General features: G+C 36.9%; 1 protein-coding gene across 2 annotated transcripts in view; it reads left to right on the forward strand.

Annotated features, from left to right (window-relative positions):
- Positions 1-4,257: 4,257 nt before the first annotated feature.
- The window catches only part of LOC129279841 (dystrobrevin beta-like), a 45,582-nt gene continuing 26,796 nt past the window's right edge, over positions 4,258-23,043 (forward strand). For both annotated transcript variants that reach the window (XM_054915898.2, XM_054915897.2), the window contains exons 1-4: positions 4,258-4,429; positions 13,088-13,174; positions 16,158-16,238; positions 18,186-18,399. In XM_054915898.2, the coding sequence (XP_054771873.1) occupies positions 4,387-4,429; positions 13,088-13,174; positions 16,158-16,238; positions 18,186-18,399 (425 nt within the window). In that variant the 5' untranslated portion in view covers positions 4,258-4,386. The remainder of the gene's footprint in view (positions 4,430-13,087; positions 13,175-16,157; positions 16,239-18,185; positions 18,400-23,043) is intronic.

Raw genomic sequence — 23,043 nt, forward strand, 5'->3', positions numbered from 1 at the left:
AATCCACACTTACCAGCTCCCAATTTATCAATTGACGGTTTACCTCTTACTGAAAAGCACTCTACCAAATTCTTGGGAGTAACAATTGACTCCAATCTAACGTGGAATGACCACATACACAATGTACATACATCTATATCAAGAAACATAGGAATAATTTACAAATTAAAAGACTTTCTTTCTGAAAAATCATTATTGGTTCTATACAACTCCCTAGTACTTTCACATATGATGTATTGCAATATTGTATGGGGTAACTGTAGTATAACGAAAATAAACTCTCTTCTACTTCTCCAAAAACGAGCAATTCGTAACGTTACTCATTCGCATTATATTTCCCACACAGAACCTCTATTTCAGCGTTTAAATGCACTTAAAATACAGGATATTCACACTCTACAAACAGGTATATTTATGTTTAGATACACTTACAATAATCTTCCATCATTATTCCAAAATCTATTCAATTTAAATTCAAATATACATGCATATCCAACTCGCCACTCTTCTGATTATCATCTACACAACCCCAAACTTATTCTTGCTCAAAAATCAGTTCGCCATCATGGACCAGATACCTGGAATTCCTTACCACAATACTTAAAACAATGTCCCTCTCTTAACTCATTCAAATCATCCTTTAAAAAATTTATGACACGCAAATACAATTCTGAATAATTTATGCATATATATAAAAAGAGTTCTACGGGTCTTGGTCAATTTTCAATTTTCTTGGTAAATTTTTAATTTCTATCTGATCTCATAAACTGTTACATCAGAAAATGAAAAAAGTTAAGTCATAGTATCAAACTTTTCTATCATTTCAAGCTGTATCCTGGAACCATTCAATAATTCCTAATTAATACTACCCCCACACCCTCATATACCGACACACATACACGCACACCCACTCTCAACACACACACACACTTAACATACACATACAATTTTAAATATACATTTGCACACGCGCACACGTTTGCACATGCACAAACACATGCAAATACGTCAAATGTGCACATAATATCAGGCATACAAGGTTCTTGCATGTAAATATCGTATTAATAATATCTGATATAATTAATTTAAGTCAATGCTTGATTTGTACTTCGTTCTTTTTTTGTCTATTTCGCTAATACGTTTTGAGGCCGCTACCCTAGTCAAGCACTGCTTATGGTAGCGGTCTCCAGCATTTTTTTTTTGTCTACTCAACAAAGTACAACTTATAATATTGCAAACTAATACTATCTATATACATTTTAGCAAATGAATGATTATTTGTATTTTTTTTTGTAAAAAGAAATGTATCACTATTTTTTTCTTTATGTTGTACATTATGTTTGTTAATTATTTCTGTTGGAAAAATGCTGAAATAAAATAAAATCAAAATCAAATATTGTGCCCTTTTCAAAAGAAAGGTGCCCTGCCGGGGGGATCTTTTTTTTATACATAGGGGCGCCAGCTTGATGTTTGTCCTGGGGCGCCACGTTCATCTTCAACCTAGGGAGGGGTGCCAAATTAATGTCATACATTGGGGGGGGGGCGCCAAACTCATGTTTGCTCGCATCAAAATAATGCTTATTGTGAGATGCCCATCCTGTTCATGATAACCAAAAGTGCTTAGAAAGTCAAAATTAAGATCAGAATAAAAAAATGTTCATCTTACTCTTCGCGCTCGCATTATTGTCTATGGTTAGATAGAGTGCTTAGAATGTCCCACTTTGGGTCAAAAGATAAAAGAAGATCAACAATTTTCAGCTCGAGATTCGCGCTCGCATCAATAATAATATTGTTTAAATAGATACTAATATCAATCAATCTTGTTCATGGTCACAAAATGTTCTTAGAAGGACAAGTTTTGGGTCGGAATGTCAAACAATTTCAATTCGCGCTTCGTGCTCGCATTAATTTTAAATAGATACCCATCATGCTCATGGTTACAAGAAGTGCTTAGAATATCCAGTTACTGAAGACATTGATCAAATCAATGCCGTTATATTTACCATTTCATCCATTTATAGGGGACTTTAAATCGCAGTAATTACAACATTGTAATACATATTTCATAAATTAATTTTGCTCAAAATTTAGAATGTTGCATCATCTCCCAATTTAGTATTAAAGACTATTCGAAATATTTCATTATCGTATTCATCATTGTGATATTTCCACGTTTCTGGAAGTTTATATTGTTGCATGCATGTGATGGCCTATGATCAGTTCACCCTTATTCCTGAAATTCTGATCCTATTTTTGTTTTCATTCTCATCTGATCTTTGACCACTGAGCAATGAGTTTCATTGAACAAAACTCGACTATTTAAATCCCTATTTGCTCTTTTCATATATTTCTTGTTTATATCCTTCTAAAGTTTACGTTATTGATAATATACCCTTATCATCCTCTGTATTAATTCATATCATTTTAATCGACTGAAGCAATTTTTTAATGCTCGCTACCTACGCTCACCACCGCAATTTCTCCCATAATTCATACACTCCCTTGAAAATTTGCTCGCTAGCTTCGCTCGTATTTGGATACTAACTGTAATCCAGTAGTTTCCGTCACAACAAATCCATTACAATATAACCATCATTGTGATAGTCCTTCATTCGAGTGAATGATGGTAGTTTTATGTACGCAGTTATATAGGCATATATACCCCCTGTCACTAGCGTACCTACGGGGGGGGGGGGGGCAGGGGGGCAGTCTGCCCCACCAGACGAGTCACAACCCATGCAAAGGACGTATCCCTGCCCCCCTGAAGACCTTTTTTGCCCCCCCCCCCCTGACGAACTTGAAGACCTTTTTTGCCCCCCCCCCCTCCTGACGAGCTAGAAAAACCTTTTTTTTTTTTTTTTTTTTTGCTTGTCAATTTTTTTTCTGGTTCGAAATCCTATACTTGTGGTAAAATTTATTATTCTTGTACCATGGGAAAAAGTAAACGGTATTCTTTTGTATTGCTTATTTCTTTTGAATAAAATATTATGATAAATAAGTGACTTTCAGGCCTGAAAAGATGCCTCAAACGGAGTTTTCTTCCTCTGTTTTCTATCGCAAATTGTGCAAAATTGTGTGTTTTAGGCACAAACATTATTGATATCATCAGAAAGCTCAAACTTTCTACCTTCATACAATGTGACTTTTGATATGTGACACCTTTTAGATGGGTCAGCGGCCTGCTTTTTCCATCAAGATGCAAGACGAGATTTCTGAAATTTCTGAGTAACATTAACTTAAGAGTTCTGATTGGCTGAATAATGTTTTCAACACAACAGGCGCGGGTAATCTGAAGAGATTATGGTGAGTGTGACCTTGCAGAGGCCCAGTGTGGGGAACTATGGAATGTGCGTGGGTGTGTGATCTCTATTACCAATCAGAGCGCAGTATTTTTGTTTTTGAGCTGCTAAATGTACTTGGCCAATCACAAAGCTGGCTGCTGGCCCAACTAAAACTAAAACTAAAATTATATCATATTAAAGCTTAGATCTTCAGCTTGATCATAAGCTAAAAACCAGTTGGGCTGAAACAGAAATTAAGTGTAAAAACAACAACTTTTAACAATTATTTTGTTTCATGTTTTAGATCAAAAGTTTTCCCTCAGTATATTGCAACATTTTTTGAACAATTCAAACACATGACCTGAAAGAATATATATATATATATATATTGTATTTTGGATATTTTGTATACTGTTCTGTAAAATTCATATGTGAATCTTTTTAACGTGTACAAACATTTATAGTTCAGCCATTGGCTGCCAAGAATGTTTTGATGAATCAAGACCATTATTATTAACAATACCATGTATTATACAGGGTATAACATGTATAGGTGTCATTTCTTCGTAGACAGTGATTTACAAATGTATCAGCTGGCAGAAAGGGAAGTTTGCAGAAATGCCATACTGAGATGAAAGCTTTTTCCTAAACGGGTACAACATAATTGATTAAAAAAAATTAAAAATGTGACCATTTCAAATTAATTATTTTTATTTTTTTTTAACAAGTGCACACCTAGTTACCAATAATGCACATAGCATTTCCATTCACTTTAAAGCAGGATAAAAGAGCAATGTAGATTAATGCCTTGCTCACGGGAATAGGTGCTGCGGCCGGGGATCGAACCCCGGACTTTTGTATTAGCCAGGCGTGGCCACTCGGCCACACCTCCACAGCATTCTTCACAGTATTTTGATGAAGTACGCCCTCTAGTGTCGATATAATACTAGCGCAGCGTATACGTACCGTACGTAGTATAGTATAGTACGGTACGTGTAGCTAATGTATTGATGCTGCGCTGCGCTGTATGCTAGCTAATTGTGCATCTTGATCTTGTTTCTTGTGATGTCGCAGATGAAGGGTGCGGTTTGGGAAATTAAATGATATGCCCGAAGTAAAAGAATCACCTAGAGGTGGTGCCAGAGGAGGTAAGGACTTTATTCTTCTTTGCAATTTAACTACTTAATGTAGGCCAAGGCCATAACCTACTTTAGATCTACTAGTACTACATCTACATCTACATCTACATCTACATCTACTCTAGGAACAAGTTAAGGCTCGGCCTCGGGCTCAGTGATGTTCGTGTAGATACCGGCGGTAGGCGGTACCGCCTACCGGTACATGTAGGATGGGGGTCGGGTGTCCGGACACTTTATATTTTTGAATTGAAGCCTTCTTTTTTTGTCTTTGGATTACACTAAAAATATGAATTCAATAGTTGTAATCATCTTCCATTTTGTTCTCTATAATATTTCCTTACATTTTGCACTAAAAATTGATGAAACTTCGCTTGTAAATTTTTCCAAATGACTTTCTAAAATTGATCTTCTTCTTCTTTGTTGTTCTTCCCCCGGTATTTGAGGATCAGCGGCTATCCGCAGGTTGGTTGTTGTGTTGAAGCAATTTCTCTAAGCGAATATGATGAATTTTAAGAATGTATCTGAGGCAGTGGGTCATGACATTCATGACATTGGCAGCAAGAGTGACAGATAGGTGCGAGTCAGAGGAGGGTAATAAGATATTAGTGGCAAGGATGAGGGGATGAGCAGAGGTGAGGCTTGGCTAACTGAAGCAGGGAGGCTTAGAGATAGGACATGTTGAATGAGAACAGACCGTTGGGGTTTGAGGGTTGGGCAGGAAGCAAGGAAGTGGGTGGAGCTCCCTTCCTCCGTTGAGCAAAGTCTACAAAGTCTAGTACAGATCGTCCGGACACACAACAACTGGGTATACTACCGGTATACGGTACTACTAGTACTACTGGGCTCCACTCCACTTCACTATCGCACACTACGCTTGTTCGTCTCATACTCCTAGTTATACAAATTACAAGATTTACACTCAAGGATGGAAAGCCATGTTCTTTGGGATGGAGATGTGTCAGATCCCGGGGGGGGGGGGGGGGGGGGGGCAGTAGAGGCGCACGGCCAATGTGGGAGACTCTCTCCAATAGGGGAGACAATCTCCCACATTGGAGACTTGCTTTGCAAAAGGACAAAAGAAACAACACCAACAAAAGTAGGGACAGTGATTTTCCGTTTCAAAATATTGCTTTTTCCGTTTCAGAAAATCTCAAATTCCGTTTCAGCATGTCAGAAAACGGAAATTCCGTTTCCCCATAGACTTTGTACACACGGAAAAGTGACAATTCCGTTTACACATTGAATAGCAAAATCACAACACGCACACTCGCACTGGTCAAAATTTGTATCTGCTACCGTACCAACAACACAATAAAATCCGTTCTAATCGGATCTATGCGGGTGCTTAAAATATTTTTACACACCCATTTTGCATGCATACATCCTCACCTTTCATATTATTAGCATTATTTCACGGTGAAATGATATTTCATCGATAATTTTGGGGTTTTTTGGACATCGTTATCATCAGTAAACGGCTATTGCCAATCCGCCATCTTGGATTTTAAGACCACGATATCGTGCTGTTACATCTTCAAACGTAGAGGGCAGCAACACACGACCGTGTAAGGAGTTGAACGATATGTGTGCATGTGAAGCCCAACCCGGCCGGCCGGGGGTACGGGTACGGTGCGGGGTACAATCGAGTGTGCTGATGTCGAGTGCAGTCACGATGTGTGAATTGTCATGATAGTAGCGAAGTGAGATCGTGTTTTCTGGGTTTTTTTGGCCATTTAATATTCTCATTTTGTTGTGATTTTGGAGTAATTTCTGTTGCTATTCTGTGTATTTTGAGGGAAAATACGTTTTCCGTGATTTTCCGTTTGAAATGCCACTTTCCGTTTCAAAAGGCCCTTTCCGTGAATTCCGTCCGTTTTCCGCGATCGCGGAAAATCACTGTCCCTACAAAAGTATGATTTTTTCCACCCAAAATTTTGTCTCACTGAGGTCAGAAGCCCATTTGTTTTGCGTGTGATTGACAACAAAATTCCTTATCAGAATAAAAGTAGACGGTGAATTTTTAAAGTAGACGGTGAAAAGGGGTAATTTTTCATGAGGAATCTGCTTATCACATTTTTATTTGCCGCCAAGGTAATCCTTTTGCAGCAACTGTAAACAAAGGAAATTGGACTCCAAAACTGGAGACTGTCTCTGAAATTGGATACCCAAATTCTTTACAAAAGTCTCTGATATTGGAGATAATCTCCCACATTGGAGACAGTCTCCAATATTGGCCGTGCGCCTCTACTGGGGGGGGGGGGCAGTATAGGCGCACGGCCAATATGGGAGACTCCACTAAGTCTGAGGGAGACAATCTCCCATATTTATTGGAGACTTGCTTTGCAAAAGATCAAAAGAAACAACACCAACCAAAGGGGGACACTTCCATTGACGAGTTGGTACCATGCGCGACCATGGGGTCTCGAAAAGCACCCTAAACACTAGACAGGAATAACCGTCGTTTCTGGGGATTTATTCAACAATTTCTGACATTTTACTATCATCCCCATTCACCGACGGTAGTGTGTTACTTTAAGTCTTTAGTGTGAGCTCGCATGTGTTATCACATCCTCCCATTTGCCGATTGACTGTCCAGACTTCAATATACTTTTTTATAATCATATTTACAGTCTAAGGATTTATAAACTACAAAAATTCTATCTTGAATACTTATAACAAATAATTAAATGTCAACGAAATAGATCAAAAGGTATGAAAAAGGTACTTTACCAATGTTTACTTGTCTTGGTCTCCAGCATCACCCCCAAAATGGCAGCCAAAATATGAGGTATTTACCAACGAACGGAGAGGGCGTCAACAATTTACGAATGTGATATCGATATTGCTTTCGATATTATACGATCTGCTCCATATTAAAAATGAAGGAAAAGCGTATTTTCATGAAAATATTTTCTTAAAAAACACATACAAATTGCACCATATTGTAGATGAACATGGTGAACTGAAATCAAATACTTAGATCTATGGGTCTAAATGACGACGAAATAGTAACAATTAATTAAATATTTGCACATGTTCCTGTGGAATGGAAAGTGGAATTAAAAAATAATACCTTAGTTGATGGTTTGAAGATTGAATTTATTTTCTTTAAAAATGTTTTCCAGTTTGAGTCAGTTTGTTCAAAACAGCTGTATAGATCATGTATAAACAAGATTGCCGACACTCCTGTCAGTTTTTACAATCTCGAATTGTCATATAACATGCCTGAAAAAAGAAATCGAAAAAGTATTTTATCGTCCAAGATTTTGCACATTAGATAATAAGCTAAGAGAGTTTCACTATAAACTATTATACAATATTATCTTTGTTAACCACCATTTATATAGGTTTTGATTTGTATCGAGTAATGAATGTTCTTTTTGCGGTAAAGATGAAGAAACTTATAGACCTATTTTTTATGAATGTGAAATGGTTAAAGTATTATGGAGACTGTGTAACAATATATATTAACATTTCCGATTCTTAAAAGCTTACAGTGGAAGGATATCCATGTTGGATTAGAATTAGAGACAACAGAAAATAGACAATTATTAAATCATATCATTTTACTTATCAAATTTTTAATATATCACGGAAGGGGGAATCATAAACCACCAACTGCTGAAGAGATCAAGTAAAGCTTTTTAAAAGTAAAGAAGAAGAAAAGAAAATTGCTATAGAGCGAAAAACATTGAGACAGCACCATAAAAAGTGGGAACACCTAAAAAACAATTAGGAGGATGAGGAAGGGATGGCTTTACCCGGTTTGCACACGTGCGGGGTTTGCTGGTCTTGTATGTCACTATAAACTGTCCTCTTTTCTTTACTTTGCATGTTACTTCTCTCCTTTTTTTTTTTTTTTTTTTTTTTTTCTCTCTCTCTCTTTCTTTCTTTCTTTCCTTCTGCTTTTCTTATTTTTTGTATTGTTTTTCTTTTTTGTACTGTCTAATTGTTTTGTGTCTTGTCTGTGTGTGTGTGTGGGGGGGGTTGGGTGTTAGAGCGAATTTCATTCTTTTATGGGCGTGTGTGGGGAGTGAGCACTGGAACCCTTTTTCTTTTTTTCTTTTTTATATTATAAATTTCATTCAAATCAATGTTGAGCAATCAATTTTCTGCATAACTATTGTATGATTTTGTGAATTTGGTTATAAATGGTTAATTTTTGTTACTGAATTTATCCACTGTATGAATATGTTAATACCATGACATTTTGTACGATTATTTGTCTTTTGTGAACAGTGTTTTGTTAATATTGAATTGTAATATTTTACAATGTACCATCACTTTGATTTTGAACTGAATGATTAATAAATATTATTACAAAAAATATGCGAGCAAAACCGCTGCGATCACAGGTAGCAGACGACAATCGTCTCCGTTTCCTTCGAAGAAAAGGTGATGCATGGACACTGATCACCTTCCTCCCCACGTAGACATTGATTTTACTGATTTTCTTTAATTTTGATTTATTTTTTATTACACTTGAATTACTTTCAGCTAATTTCAAAATGAAAATTTCAAATGAATTTTTTTTATTCTTGATTGGGGCTCATTTCAATTCCTAATGATTTGATTGCATCAGCAGTTGTATAATCTCGGTGATTCATTTTTGCATTTAGAGTTCTTCTTTTAGGATAATCAGTCAAATTACAGTTACAATTACAACAACAGTAGTCAGCCATAATTACTAAAATAAATTGATGAATCATATAACAAAATTACCTCCAGCAAACAGTTTAACAATTGAATTACCACCAGCACACCTACAATATACGAATCCTTTTTTTTTTTAAAGATGTTTTATTGTCTCGCCTGCATAGCAGAGCGAGACTATAGGCGCCGCTTTTCTGACGGCGGCGGCGGCGTCAACATCAAATCTTAACCTAAGGTTAAGTTTTTGAAATGACATCATAACTTAAAAAGTATATGGACCTAGTTTATGAAACTTGGACATAAGTTTAATCAAGTATTACTGAACATCCTGCCTGAGTTTCAGGTCACATGACCAAGGTCAAAGGTCATTTAGGGTCAATGAACTTAGACCATGTTGGGAAAATTATTTTCAAAATCTTAACCGAAGGTTAAAGGGGTGGTCCAGGCCAGCTCCAAAAAATATTTAGCCCGTAGTAAATAATTACAGGAGCCATTTCAAAAAGTATTATCTCCTTACTCGACTTTGGAGATTTTTAAGAGCATTTCTTGTAACGGTTATTTGGGGCAAAAAGAATTAAATTTCGCGCACATGTAGCGAGATCGGTCACGTGACTGTGACGTACCATCTCCACTTTGGTTTTGCAACAATCCAGCGCGCGACGTCTCACAGCTGCAATATGCCTATGTGTCAGGCATACGGCTGCTCGGTTCGGCCGGGAGAAAATAACCATAAAAGTGCGTTTTCTATACCAAATCCGATCCGAGATCGAGAGAGATGTGCCCAGTGGCTTCACAATATTGGGACTGACAAGTTTGACATAAAAACATACAAATATAACGCGAGTAGAGTCGTTTGCGAGGACCAAATGCTCTCTCTGGCCGTCGGCATCACCGGGCAGTTCCCGCACCGACACCAGTCATTTCTCCCCACTCGATCGGCCGCTGGCTGCGGTACGATCGGATCTTCCTCCACCTCTTCTTCTTCTATTCTTCGACGGTTCTCCAACTCTTCCGCATTCCACCTTGGTTGGAATGCATATCCCGCAGGACCCGACATATTAATTGTTCAAATTATGAAATAAACGGCGAGAAACAAATTGTGAATTACAGGGTCGACGGTGGCTGCAATCAATGCAAGTCGAAAACTACATGTAGCTAAATACCGTACGTATATGCGGCCGGCCGCGCTGGCGCTGATGATCTAGCTATACCATAGAGATATATACTAATAACGCGTAATTAGTATACATCTCTATGAGCTATACGCATATACGTGCGAGCGATAGCTAGCTAGCTAGCTAGATCGCTCGCGCTCGTAGCAGCAGCCAGCGAAGCCAAAGTGGAGATGCTACGTCACAGAAAAATGAATATGATTTTGGCAAAATTGAAAATTCAATAAAAAATAACTGTGCCTCTTATTTCTTTTATAAAAAAATATAGTATAGGAAAGAGAAGGTTTTTGTCTATCTAGTGGATATAAATTAAACCTGGCCTGGACCACCCCTTTAAGTTTTTGAAATGACATCATAACTTAGAAAGTATATGGACCTAGTTCATGAAACTTGGGCATAAGGTTAATCAAGTATTAGTGAACATCCTGCTCGAGTTTCAGGTCACGTGACCAAGGTCAAAGGTCATTTAGGGTCAATGAACTTTGGTCAAGTTGGGGGTATTTGTTGAATTACTATCATAACTTTGAAAATTTATGGATCTAGCTCATGAAACTTGGGCATTAGGTTAATCAAGTACCACTGAATATCCTGTGCGAGTTTCAGGTCACATGACCATGGTCAATGGTCATTTAAGGTCAATGAACTTTGGCCATGTTGGGGGTATTTGTTAAATTACCATCCTAACTCTGAAAGTTTATGGATCTAAATGTAGTTCATAAAACTTGGACATAAGAGTAATCAAGTACCACTGAATATCCTGTGCGAGTTTCAGGTCACATGACCATGGTCAATGGTCATTTAAGGTCAATGAACTTTGGCCATGTTGGGGTAATTGTTGAATTGCCATCATAACTTTGAAAGTTTATGGATAGAGTGAATGAAATGTGGACATGGGTGTAGTTGACAGTCTTAAGTCTCCGTTCAAATGTAATTAGAGGGTTTTAGGAGCAGTGAACGTGAACGACGTAGCAGTCCTCTGATCCTTCGAGTCAACGTCGTCGTCTGCCCTTGTTCACTACAGATGCGAATACTTTAGATTTCACTCGACTTGTACGTGTACGTACGTACACATGAAACAGCGCGATAACCAGCGGGTCATGACAGGCTGCCCGACCCGGAAGATCTGGCGCACCATCGCATGGCGACCCGGTCGGGTGATGCGAAGGTGCAACTTGTGCACATGTGCCCTTTCACTTGCTTTGATTCCTTTTTACGCGAGTTACAGTAGGATATATTTCGATGTATATTTTGGAGATCAGAGAGCAATTTCAAATATGATAAACATAATTCATTGTACAACTTACATTAATTTTGTGAAAAGTCGCTGAAAACTGTGTTTTAAAAGGGAAAGGTTGATCTTCATGCTGGGCTTGAACAGTTAAAATGACGTCACTCACGTGCACGTCGTCTATGATTTAGGAGAACCGCAAAATGGATGTGGCGAGGTTCTCGATTTTGAGAGTGGACGTGTGTGAGGACGTGAGGCATATGGCAGGCCAAAAAATGACGTCATTTCGTACCAGTTCACTATGTGGACGTACATTTCTAAAAGTGCTCATTTATGGTCAGTGAACGTGGTATTATGTCATATGAATGGTGTTTTTGTGAATGATTATTTTATAGTAGTTTTCAAAGTTAGCACTGCTGCTATATTAAATTGCGTAATGCAGGCGAGACTGCCAGAGGCATTCCACTTGTTGTTTTTCTCTCAAATCAAATTTCATTAAGGCAGTTTACAAAGTAACAATTGTAAATAATAGTTCGAACAAATTTCTTAAACTCATACATTATGCACATCATGAAATAATATTCTAAGACACTGCATCGTACCACTACCAGATGAGTTTAACAAACATCAGAGAAAAAACTTATAAAAGTATATGCGTACATACTTTTATAAGTATAACTTATAAAAGTAAATACAATAATACGATACGATACACTACACGAAGACAAACGATAATAGTTATAATCGCGATATATCGAGACATTAAAAAGTTAATAACGATAATGATGTCATTCAAGATGGCAACTTGCAAGAAAAACCGTCAGCTCAGGTGAAAATGTCTTAGATGAAAGATTTCTCAATCATCCAGAGGATTTTTTTCAATAACTCGGGTCCAAGGTACGCAATTACTTAAGTAATTTATATTTCCCTGATAATGGAAACCATGAAACTGTAAATTTCGCTTAAAAACAGTTTTAAATCGCGACCTATAAAACGTTAGTTCACTTATATGTTGGTCGTACGTACGGGCCTCGAAGCTCTTCAGTCTATGTATTGGTGAGTGGAGCCAACGTAGTTCAGCGGAACAACCAAAATACAGAGACTGAAGCTTTTGGTCTACCTAAACACCACCCAAGGGTTCATTTCATGCCGCCGCGCACAGAAAAATCAAGCCATAGAAGTTGTGTGTTGTGGACACCAGAAGTGAGATCCCTGCACGCGCGACCCACTAGTAAGAAATCCACTGCCAAACACGTTTCATGGTGCGAGGTTAGTATACTAATACTAACCTCGCAATATGTGTGAGTGCCTAAACACTAGACCAAAATTGTTATGCTAATATATGCACCCTTGTTATTTATTACAAATCATAACTTTATTATCAGCCTTTTTAATATTCAACCACTGATATGATATTATTTATCTCAATTTACTTTATCTTTGCTCCTAATTGAAAAATAACCCTAATGAGAATGACATAGAAATCCTATGGTGTGTCTTGTACGTCACACATTTGTCCCACACGTCACAAAGCTTAATTAGCTTAAAACAGGGGTGAGTTTATGGGAGAAATGATGCTAATTTGTTTTCTATTATTTATTTCTTCCTGTTTAGGGATGAGTGGCTCAATAGATGAAAGTCTTGATGATGGTTTATCACAGAAGAGTGGAGGGGAAAGAAGGCAACTCATTGCAGAAATGAGTAAGTGAAGTTACATGAAAATAATGATGATAATGGTAATAAGAACAATTACAATGATAAAAATTGAAATTTAATTCAACATGACTAATCAGGTGGCTTGTATTGAATTTACTGTATTAAATATAATCTGTTTAATATACATGTATAATGTAAAATACAATATTGGAACAAATTATAAAAAAAACCCAACTCTTTGTCATCTTTGATGATCTTGATCAGTACAGGGTGACAGTATTTTGCTCCTTTGTCCCGGCAAACCCTTCCCAGGACGCCTATTTGTCTCTTATTTCAGAATATTGAACAAGATGTATTTAATAGTACATTTAAAAGTGACAAATTTTCATGAAATAACCAGATGACGAAGCAGAGACACCAATAAAATGTCTTTCCTATATTTCGTTCCTGACCCTTTCTCTTTCTCTCTGTGTTCATTTTCTTTCTTTCCTTCTTTCTCTTACTTTCCTTCTTTATTAAATATCCGTTTTTATTTGCTTAATTCTTTCTTTCCTTAACTTTTCTTTGCTTCCTTCTCCCTTTTCTTTTCGTTCTTTCTCTCCTTCCAATATTTTCTCTTTTTTCATTCTCTCCTCCCTTCATTCTTCCCTCCCTCTCTATCCTCCTTTCTTTCATTCTTTGTTTTATTTTTCCGTTCTAACTCTTCCCCATATTCTTTCTTTCCTTCCTTCCTTCCTTCCTTCCTTCCTTCATGTTTTTCTTCTTTCTTTGTTTCTTTATTTCAAAGAATGAAGGAAACATTTTTCTTTCTTTCATTCTTTCTTTTTTCCTTTCTCTCCTTTATTTTGTCTTTGAGCTTCACACATTTGTTCATCTTCCTTTCCTTTCTTTTTTCTATATTCATTTCAAAGAATGATGGAAACATTTTCTTTTTCTCTTTTATTCTTTCTTTCATCCTTCTTTTATTCTAACTTTCTTTTTCTTTTTCCCTTCATTTTTTCTTTCTTTCTTCTCCATTTTTTTTCTTTCTTGTCTATTTTCTTTCTCTCCTTCATTCTTTCGTTCACCCTCCCTTCCAATTCTATATTTTTTTTCACAAGTCTAACACTGTGTAGACTTCTTTGTTTGTCGATTTTCCCGTATTTTATTTTGTGAAATCTGGTCACCCTGGATCAGTATGAGAATATTGATGGTAGGGTTGGTGGATTTAAATCACGTTTTGAAATCGTGATTTAAATCACTATGATTTTTTTTCATACCCCCGACCTACGGGACATATTATGCAGGTAATTATGGTATCACGCTCGGTGTCCGTCTGTCTGTGTGTCCGCCCATTAACTTTTCTGTGTAAACGAGATAACTTTAGTTTAACTTCACGTAGGCTCATATACATGTAATTTGGTGTGTATGATACTACATGTAGCATGGATCCCAGGAAGCCAATTGATTTTGAGGTCAAAAGTTCAAGGTCACAGTGACATTTTTTCATCTTACATACATGTACCCTTCTGAAGTCCTTGTAAGTTTACATGATAACTTCAGTTTAACTAAACATAGGCTCATATAATTTGGTGTGTATGATACTAGCATGGATCCAAGGAAGCCTATTGATTTTGAGGTCAACTGGTCAAGGTTGCAGTGACATGTTTTCATCTTTCCCTTCTGAAGTCCTTGTAAAAGTGATAACATCAGTTTAACTTAACCTAGGCTCATATAATTTGGTATGTATGATACAAGCACTGATCCCAGGAAGCCTACTGAAGGTCAAAGGTCAAGTCGCCAGCTTCCACTTTTCTTGCTCGATAAATAACTCCATTTTTCGTGCTACAGGCGGGCATAGTACATGTATGTGCTCGCCCAAGCGACACTCTTGTTAGAAGAGAGAGTAAAAAGAAAAACAGGAGAGAGAAAAGAGGATACATGGGCCTACATGTACTTCTTGTTACATGATAAAAATGTCTTTAAAGGACAAGTCTACCCCAACAAAATATCCATTTGAATAAAAAGAGAAAAATCCAACGAGCATAACGCTGAAAATTTCATCAAAATCGGATGTAAAATAAAAAAGTTATGACATTTTTAAGTTTTGCTTAATTTCACATAATAGTTATATGCTAATCTTGGTCAGTATGCAAATGAGGGAACTGATGACATCACTCACTCACTTTTTCTTTTGTATTCTATTATATGAAATATGAAATATTCTAATTTTCTCCTCATTGTCCGGTGAAACAAAGTTTTTTTCTCCCTGAACAAGTGGAATTACAATTATTTAACTTTATATGGTTCAGTCAAGTTGGTCCTTATTGTCAAATCTGTAAAAATTGAAATATTGTATAATTCAAACAATAAAAAAACAAAAGAAATAGTGAGTGAGGGATATCATTGATTCTCTCATTTGCATGTGACTAAATTGTGCATATAACTATTTTGAGAAAAATAAGCAAAACTTTAAAATGTCATATCTTTCTTATTTTACATCCGATTTTGATGAAATTTTCAGCATTATGCTTGTCTAATTTTTCTCTGTTGATTCAAATTAACCTTTTTATGAGGTTGACTTGACCTTTAAAAATGATCCTGGATGATAAGGGAATCTTTACAAAAATCTAATCTAAACAATGTAATTATGTGTATAACATACAGTCGGCATGCAGTTTGCACACTTAAAGTGTTGGTCAACATATTGTCCGCTGTGTTGGGTAATGCATGTAAGTAATACAAATATATTTATTCTGGGCAATTATTATCCAATTGAGCAAATTTATTACCCAATTACGAGATTTTATTACCCAATTTGGACATTTTTTAACCAATAGTTGTTTGGACATGTATATTGCCCAGGGTTGGTTAAAAGTTTGGCATTTTTTGCCCAACTATAGAGTGTCAGAAAAGATAAAATATCTAGAAAAGATGTTCAGAAAATCACCCAGATTATCTTTTTTCTAACATCATATTTTCAATCTTTGTGTGTCATATCTGCTCTGCATCTTTTATTAAATTTCCAATTTTGTCTGCTTTCCTTTAGGGAGTCAGAACTTTGATGTTATTCGTTTTGCCACCTATCGATGCAGCTGTAAGCTGCGTTTTGTTCAGAAGAGATGCAGCCGTAAGTACATTTTCTTGTCTTTTGTTGATTGACTCTAACTCTTCTTTTATACCTCCACACATATCTGTTTTGTGCGTGCGCCCTGACTTCATTTTCGCGGTAGTAAAAAAACTTGTAGGATTGTAGAATTACAGAACGTATTCTATATCTTCATGTATTAATGAGCTCTGACCATTACATAATTATTAAATTGGCAACGGCAAAGTCGCTCTAAACATGTTTCTACTAGTTAGTACAAGTGCTGTACTGTATACAGAGCTTGGCGAATAGTTTGGGATGGACGATAAAATAATACAGTATTCTGCTACTGTACCTGTATAGCTCTGCAAAATTCCTGGTTTGTTATTTTATTTGATCAGTGTGCATTTATAATGCATGGAACCAGAAAAATAAAGGATTTTTTTTTGTTATTCTTAAAATTTGTTGTTATGACAAAAAATCTTGACACGAAGTGTTTGAAATGAAATCCCCTACAGTTAACAGGCAAGGATGGTTAATTAAAGCTTGCCCTTCCCCATAATGAACATACATGTCAGAGCATCTTACATCATTCACACTAGAGGATTATAAAGAGTTTTCTTGAGAGTATTAGTCCTGTCTGGATTATTATTCTGATGGTCCATTATTAAAAAGCCAGCCTCTTGTCTCATTTCAGACGTCCGCCGTGGTATTTTCTGAGAGTCATTTGATCTAGTATTTCATAGGCGCCGCTTTCGCAATGGGCATTTTCAACATTGAATTCCTAGCCAAGCTTAATAGTTGAGTTGCAAAACGGGGGTTCGCACGCACCAGTATGAAATATTTTTAAACAATTTTGTATTGCCTGAAATGTCTAGTTAATCTTGATGTTTTTTTGTGAACAATTATTCTATAGTTGTTTTCAAAGTCAGCACTGCTGCTACATTGTATATTGAATAGCGAATTGTAAATGAGACTGCCAGAGGTGCTTCATTTGTTAGATCTGTATCACTCTTCTCCAGCCTACCACAAAAAAAGGCAAACTTGCAATTTTTGTGCTTGTGTCTTTTTCACTTTCATCTAGAGAAAATATGAAATAAGATTAAATTTTAGATCTATCTTAACCCTAAAAGGTCGGGGGGGGGGGGTGGGATTCCACTCCCCCTCTAATTTTAATGATAAATCCACTGCGCGAAATTTTTCGACCGCGCCGCTCACTGACCGAATTTGCAATGCTCGTGTACGCGGTTACGAAATTATGCAACATGTAAGTGCATGTCAGACCCAAAACTGCTCAAAAATGTGAATTCATGTACAAATCCAATGCAAATTGTGTATTTAGCCAAAATTTATAGATGTATCATCATGTCAACTTTTACTGATGAAACTTAATTAATTTTGTCTTGTTTATGATCAGAATTGAGTCTGCAATGTTATCCATCGAAAAAACGAAAAAAAAAAAAAAGTAAAAAACAGAGAAATACATGAGAAATTAAAAAAACAATGAAATACATAAGAAAAAATTGCGATAGATACCAAACTTTTTTTTGAAGTACATGTACATGTACATTTGATCAGGATCCTACAAAGAGTCTGATTAAAAAATTAGCAATTTTGAGGCAGTATGATAGTTGATTAGAGCAAATGTTTTATTTCATGAAAAAATTAGCATAATTGATTCATTAAATGAAAAATCTTATTAGTTCAAAAAAATTAACCATACATACAGCCTTGTAGATTATATCACACACTACCACTGTGCAAATGTTTGCTGGAAAGTGCAATGAGAGTGCTACAATTCTTATTGCTTATTTCATAAAAATGGATGTACCTGAATTATCGTGAAGAATAAATAATTTTCAGAATGACCATCTGCAAAGATTTTGAAGATACCTACGCGTGCATAGTTGACGTATAAATAAAATGCTCTTTCAGTCATTTTTTGTCAGTAAAATGTGTATTTTGTTTATTCTGTTCTTTTTTTAACAGTGCACTTGGTTGACATCTGGAACATGATAGAAGCCTTCCGAGAGAATGGGCTCAATACAATGAGTTTGTCGGATGAACTATCAATGAGTCGAGTTGAAACCATTTTATCAAGTATTTATTATCAACTCAACAAGAGATTGCCTGCTGTACATCAGATTAATGTGGATCAATTCCTTAGTTTGCTCTGTAACTTCCTTCAGACAGCATATGATGAGTATGTATTAACAAAGATACTACAAGGGGAAGATCGGCCACTTTGGTGATTTTTTTGAAATGTTCGATTAATGCTCATGGGGTAGGGCGCCCATGATCGTTGAGTGAGTAAACCGCACATCAGCATGCGACTGTGTATAAAAAATATGGGGAAAATGAGAGAGGGGATTTTGAAGAGGGCTCATGGGTGGCGCATGAAACTAATTCCACCTTTATTACCCAGAAACCTCTGAAATATATCCATCTTTGATTTAAGGTAAAAAACTTTGAATAAAGAAAATTCTAAAATGTAAAATCGTCTATTCCTTCACCCCTTCACCATGTCTCTCTTATATTTTGTACACAACCATATCGCCATACGCAAGGGTAAAAAAGGTTGATACTTACTCAATGCTGTAGGGTGCTCTTCCAGAGCATTTCATTGCGCTCACTATGTACTGTCCGATCTTCCCCTTGTAGTATCTTTGGTATTAATCGCAAGTTGCCAGTGACAAAAAGAAACAGCTATATTCGCCAAATGAATTTGAAATAGCAATTGTTTGCAAACTTTTTTTTCAAAAGGCTGAAGCACCTGCTACATGAAGTGTTGAACTCTGGAGGAGTAAAAGATCAAGTATTTGCTTAAAAATTATATTGCTTTTGCTTGCATTTTGCTGAATTTTGTGGAGCCCTACGCAAAGCTTGAAACTTTTGCTTTAATAATTAGATCATATGTATACAAGAAAGAATGTTACAGTGATGTAGCATCGACCTACCAAGAGGTGGGCATTCATTGGTTATAAACTTGTGGTTGTCATTTAGCTGAGTAACATTCTATTTGTTTTTGTCTTCTTTGGCTATGATGGTCTCTGCAGGGAAGTGGGAGGTTAGAAGGAAATAAAACTCGAAATGAAAGATTTTATTGCCCCTTTAGCCAAATCTGAAGTGAAATTGAGAGGGGACACCCCGCTGGTAACTGCTGATACCCCCCCCCCCCCCCCGCAGGCTGCAATTATTATGCAACCAAGGCCAACTCTTATTGTTTTCCCTGCCCCGCTCCTAATCCCCGCTCTGTCTTTTGATGTCAGTAACTCAATGCCGATAACTTGACGTCATTTTCATGATTTCAGATGTGTATGATATTAGCAGGAAGCCTATTGATTTTGAGGTCAAAAGGTCAAGGTCACAGTGACATGTTTTCATCTTACCCTTCTGAAGTCCTTGTAAACATGATAACTTCATTTTAACTTAACCTAGGCTCATAGAATTTGGTTTGTATGATACTAGCATGAATCCCAGGAAGCCTATTGATTTTGAGATCAAAGGTCAAGGTCACAGTGACGTGTTTTCATCTTTCCCTTCTGAAATCCTTGTAAACATGATAACTTTACATGTAGTTTAACATATTCTAGGCTCATAATTTGGTGAGTATGATACTCACATGCATGGATCCCCGGAAGTCTATTGATTTTGAGATCAAAATGTCAAAAGGTCACAGTGACGTGTTTTCATCTTTCCTTTCTGAGTCCTTGTAAACGCGATAACTTTTTACCCCTTTCAAACTGGCCTCTTCATTTTTCCCCGGCGAACTTCTCCGGCACGCATTCCTCACTTCTCCGGCGAAGAAAAATATGTACCCTTTCGCACGGACATCTCTTCCCTGGCGAAAGTCGACGGGTGATTTGCTCGGGCGGAAGTAAGTGCAGACCCGTTGTCAATGAAAGCTTGCGCTTTTTGTCTCACCTACATAGAAGAGTGAGACTAAAGGCACCGCTTTTCTGACGGCGAAGGTGGCGGCGGCGTCAACACCGGTTAAGTTTTTGAAATGACATCTTAACTTAGGAAGTATATGGATCTAGTTCATGAAACTGGACATAATGTTAATCAAGTAGTACTGAACAACCTGCCTGAGTTTCAGGTCACATGACCAAGGTCAAAGGTCATTTAGGGTCAATGAATTTGGGCAATTTGGAGGTATCTGTTGAATTACCATCATAACTTTGAAAGTTTATGGATCTGATTCATGAAATTTGGACATAAGAGAGTAATCAAGTATCACTGAACATCCTGTGTGAGTTTCATGTCACATGATCAAGTTCAAATGTCATTTAGGGTCAATGAACTTTGGCCACTTTGGGGGTATCTGTTGAATTACCATCTTAACTTTAGAAGTTTATGGATCTGATTCATGAAACTTGGATATAAGAGTAATCAAGTATCACTGAACATCCTGTGCGAGTTTTAGGTCACATGATGAAAGTCAAAGGTCATTTAAGGTAATTGAACTTTGGCCATTTTGGAGGCCAATTATTAGATTGCTGTCATAACTTTCAAAGTTCATAGATATCGTTTATAAAATGTGGATATAGGGGTAATCAATTATCACTGACAAGTCTTAGGTTGCATGATAAAGGTCAAATGTCATTTATTGTCAATGAACGTAGTATTGTATCATTATATGAATGGTGTTTTCTGTGAATAATTATTTTATAGTAGTTTACAAAGTCAGCACTGCTGCTATATTGAATTGCGTGATGCAGATGAGACTACCAGAGGTGCTCCACTTGTTTTAATTTGAGTTTTAATCGTACTCTTTCCTTAATTGCAGATACCTAATTAATTTTATCAGGGAAGTTTTGGAGATGACGGCTGCTGCTGATCAGCTCACTCGGCACGTGCATGCAGAATTAGAATGAACGAAAAGAATATTGTAAACACTGCTTCTTACTGATAACAAAAAGGTGTAAAAACAAAAAAATTACAACATGTTCTAGAAATATTAGAAGCAAAACAAAAAATAATCAAAGTATTTTGATATTTTAAGCGCATTTTCAGCATGTAAAATATCACTTTTATTATCGTTAGTAAAAAAAAAAAACTGAATGCTCGAGGGTATTTAACTTTATGGAATAATCAAATTTCTCATAAAGCGTGGCCATCTACATTTAGCCACGGAAATAATAGCTAACTAGCACCCGGAATCTAAGTTCAGGGGATTTCGGGGAGAAAAAAATGACCTCTGACGTCATTAAAGAGGAGAAGTTCTCCGGTTAGCTTTCATACTGGCTGTTTCACCGGCGAACTTTGCCGAGGAAACAGTTTCACTGGCGAAGTTCTCCACCTCTAGAGGTGGGGAAGTTCTCCTGTGTACCTTTCATACTGGACACTTTCCCCTTCGCTGGTGAACTTCGCCGGACCGGGGAAAAGCGCAGTATGAAAGGGGTATAAGTTTAACTTAACCTAGGCTAATATAATTTGGTGAGTATGATTCTAGTTTGGATCCCAGGAATCCTATTGATTTTGAGTTCAAAAGGTCAAGGTCACAGTGACATGCTTTCATCTTACCCTTCTGAAGTCCTTGTAAACGCGATATAATTTGTTGTGTATGATTCTAGTTTGGATCCCAGGAATCTTATTGATTTTTTAATAGTTCAAAAGGTCAAGGTCACAGTGACATGCTTTCATCTTACCCTTCTGAAGTCCTTGTAAACACGATATAATTTGTTGTGCATGATACTAGCTTGGATCTCAGGAAGCCTATTGATTTTTAGGTCAAAAGATCAAAGGTCGCCACCTTTCACTTTACTTGCTTGACCAATAACTCCATTTTCCACGTTACAGGCAGGCGTATTACATGTATGTGCTCGCCCTAGCGACACTCTTTTTACAGATTTGACAGTAAATACCAGCTTGACTGAACTATTAAATGCTTAAATAATTGTAATTGATATTGATATTTTCTTATGAGCTTGCCTGATCTAGTGGGTTTAAGCCAGTTATGGAGAAAAACGTCGGCACTGCGCATGCGATAAAGGGAACTTTTTGATTTGCATTTCCTTCTAACCTCCCACTTCCCTGGTCCCTGAGAATAAGGCCATGGGTTGACACATTAGGGCCGTCTTCACCAGCCCAAGTTTTCAAATTAGGGCACTTTACCTGATCCGGCAAGTTATCCCAATCTAAACAATCTCAAGATTATTTGTAATGGAGATTGAATTATAGCGCTAGCTCGCTGGATCCCAAGTCAACTTGTGATCATTTGCAAAATATCATGCTATTTTATGAATTATCACGCTAATTCGCAGGTGCAGACGCACTCGGGATTATTTATTCATGGCGTCACACCATAATGCATTGAATCGCTCTTTTTGAGATGGTGGAGACAGGATTTCTTGAATCTTGAGATTAATTGCGAAGAGGGCCGATCGGGCTAAAATCTCGAGATTGAGCAAACTCGGGCTGGTGCAGGAATGCCTTAATGTATTGCACAAACCATATGAGCAGATAATAATAAATTACTCAAATCTCAGAAAATTGATGTGCAGTTCTTGTTGACAATATTTTTGATAATCTTATACCGTCTTCACAGTGGTTTTCAAATTCATCCCCAGGGGGGGGCCACTCTCATTGACGAGTGGATACCATGCGCGACCATTGGGTCAAGCACCCTAAACAAGTATTTTCCATATTCTGAAAAAGCACCCCTTAACAAGTATTGGCGTGTGTAACCCTACCCTTAACAAGTATTGGAAACAAAACGATACTCTTGGCAAGTATTCCCTGAATTGAACCCCTAAACAAGTACAGCGAGATATTAATTGTTATGTCACGGACGTTGGTCGTCGGTTTTACCTTTACCTACATCATTGGGTTTAGTGTACGGCCC

Source organism: Lytechinus pictus, chromosome 17 (genome assembly GCF_037042905.1).
Source record: "Lytechinus pictus isolate F3 Inbred chromosome 17, Lp3.0, whole genome shotgun sequence".
Lineage (NCBI taxonomy): Eukaryota > Metazoa > Echinodermata > Echinoidea > Temnopleuroida > Toxopneustidae > Lytechinus > Lytechinus pictus.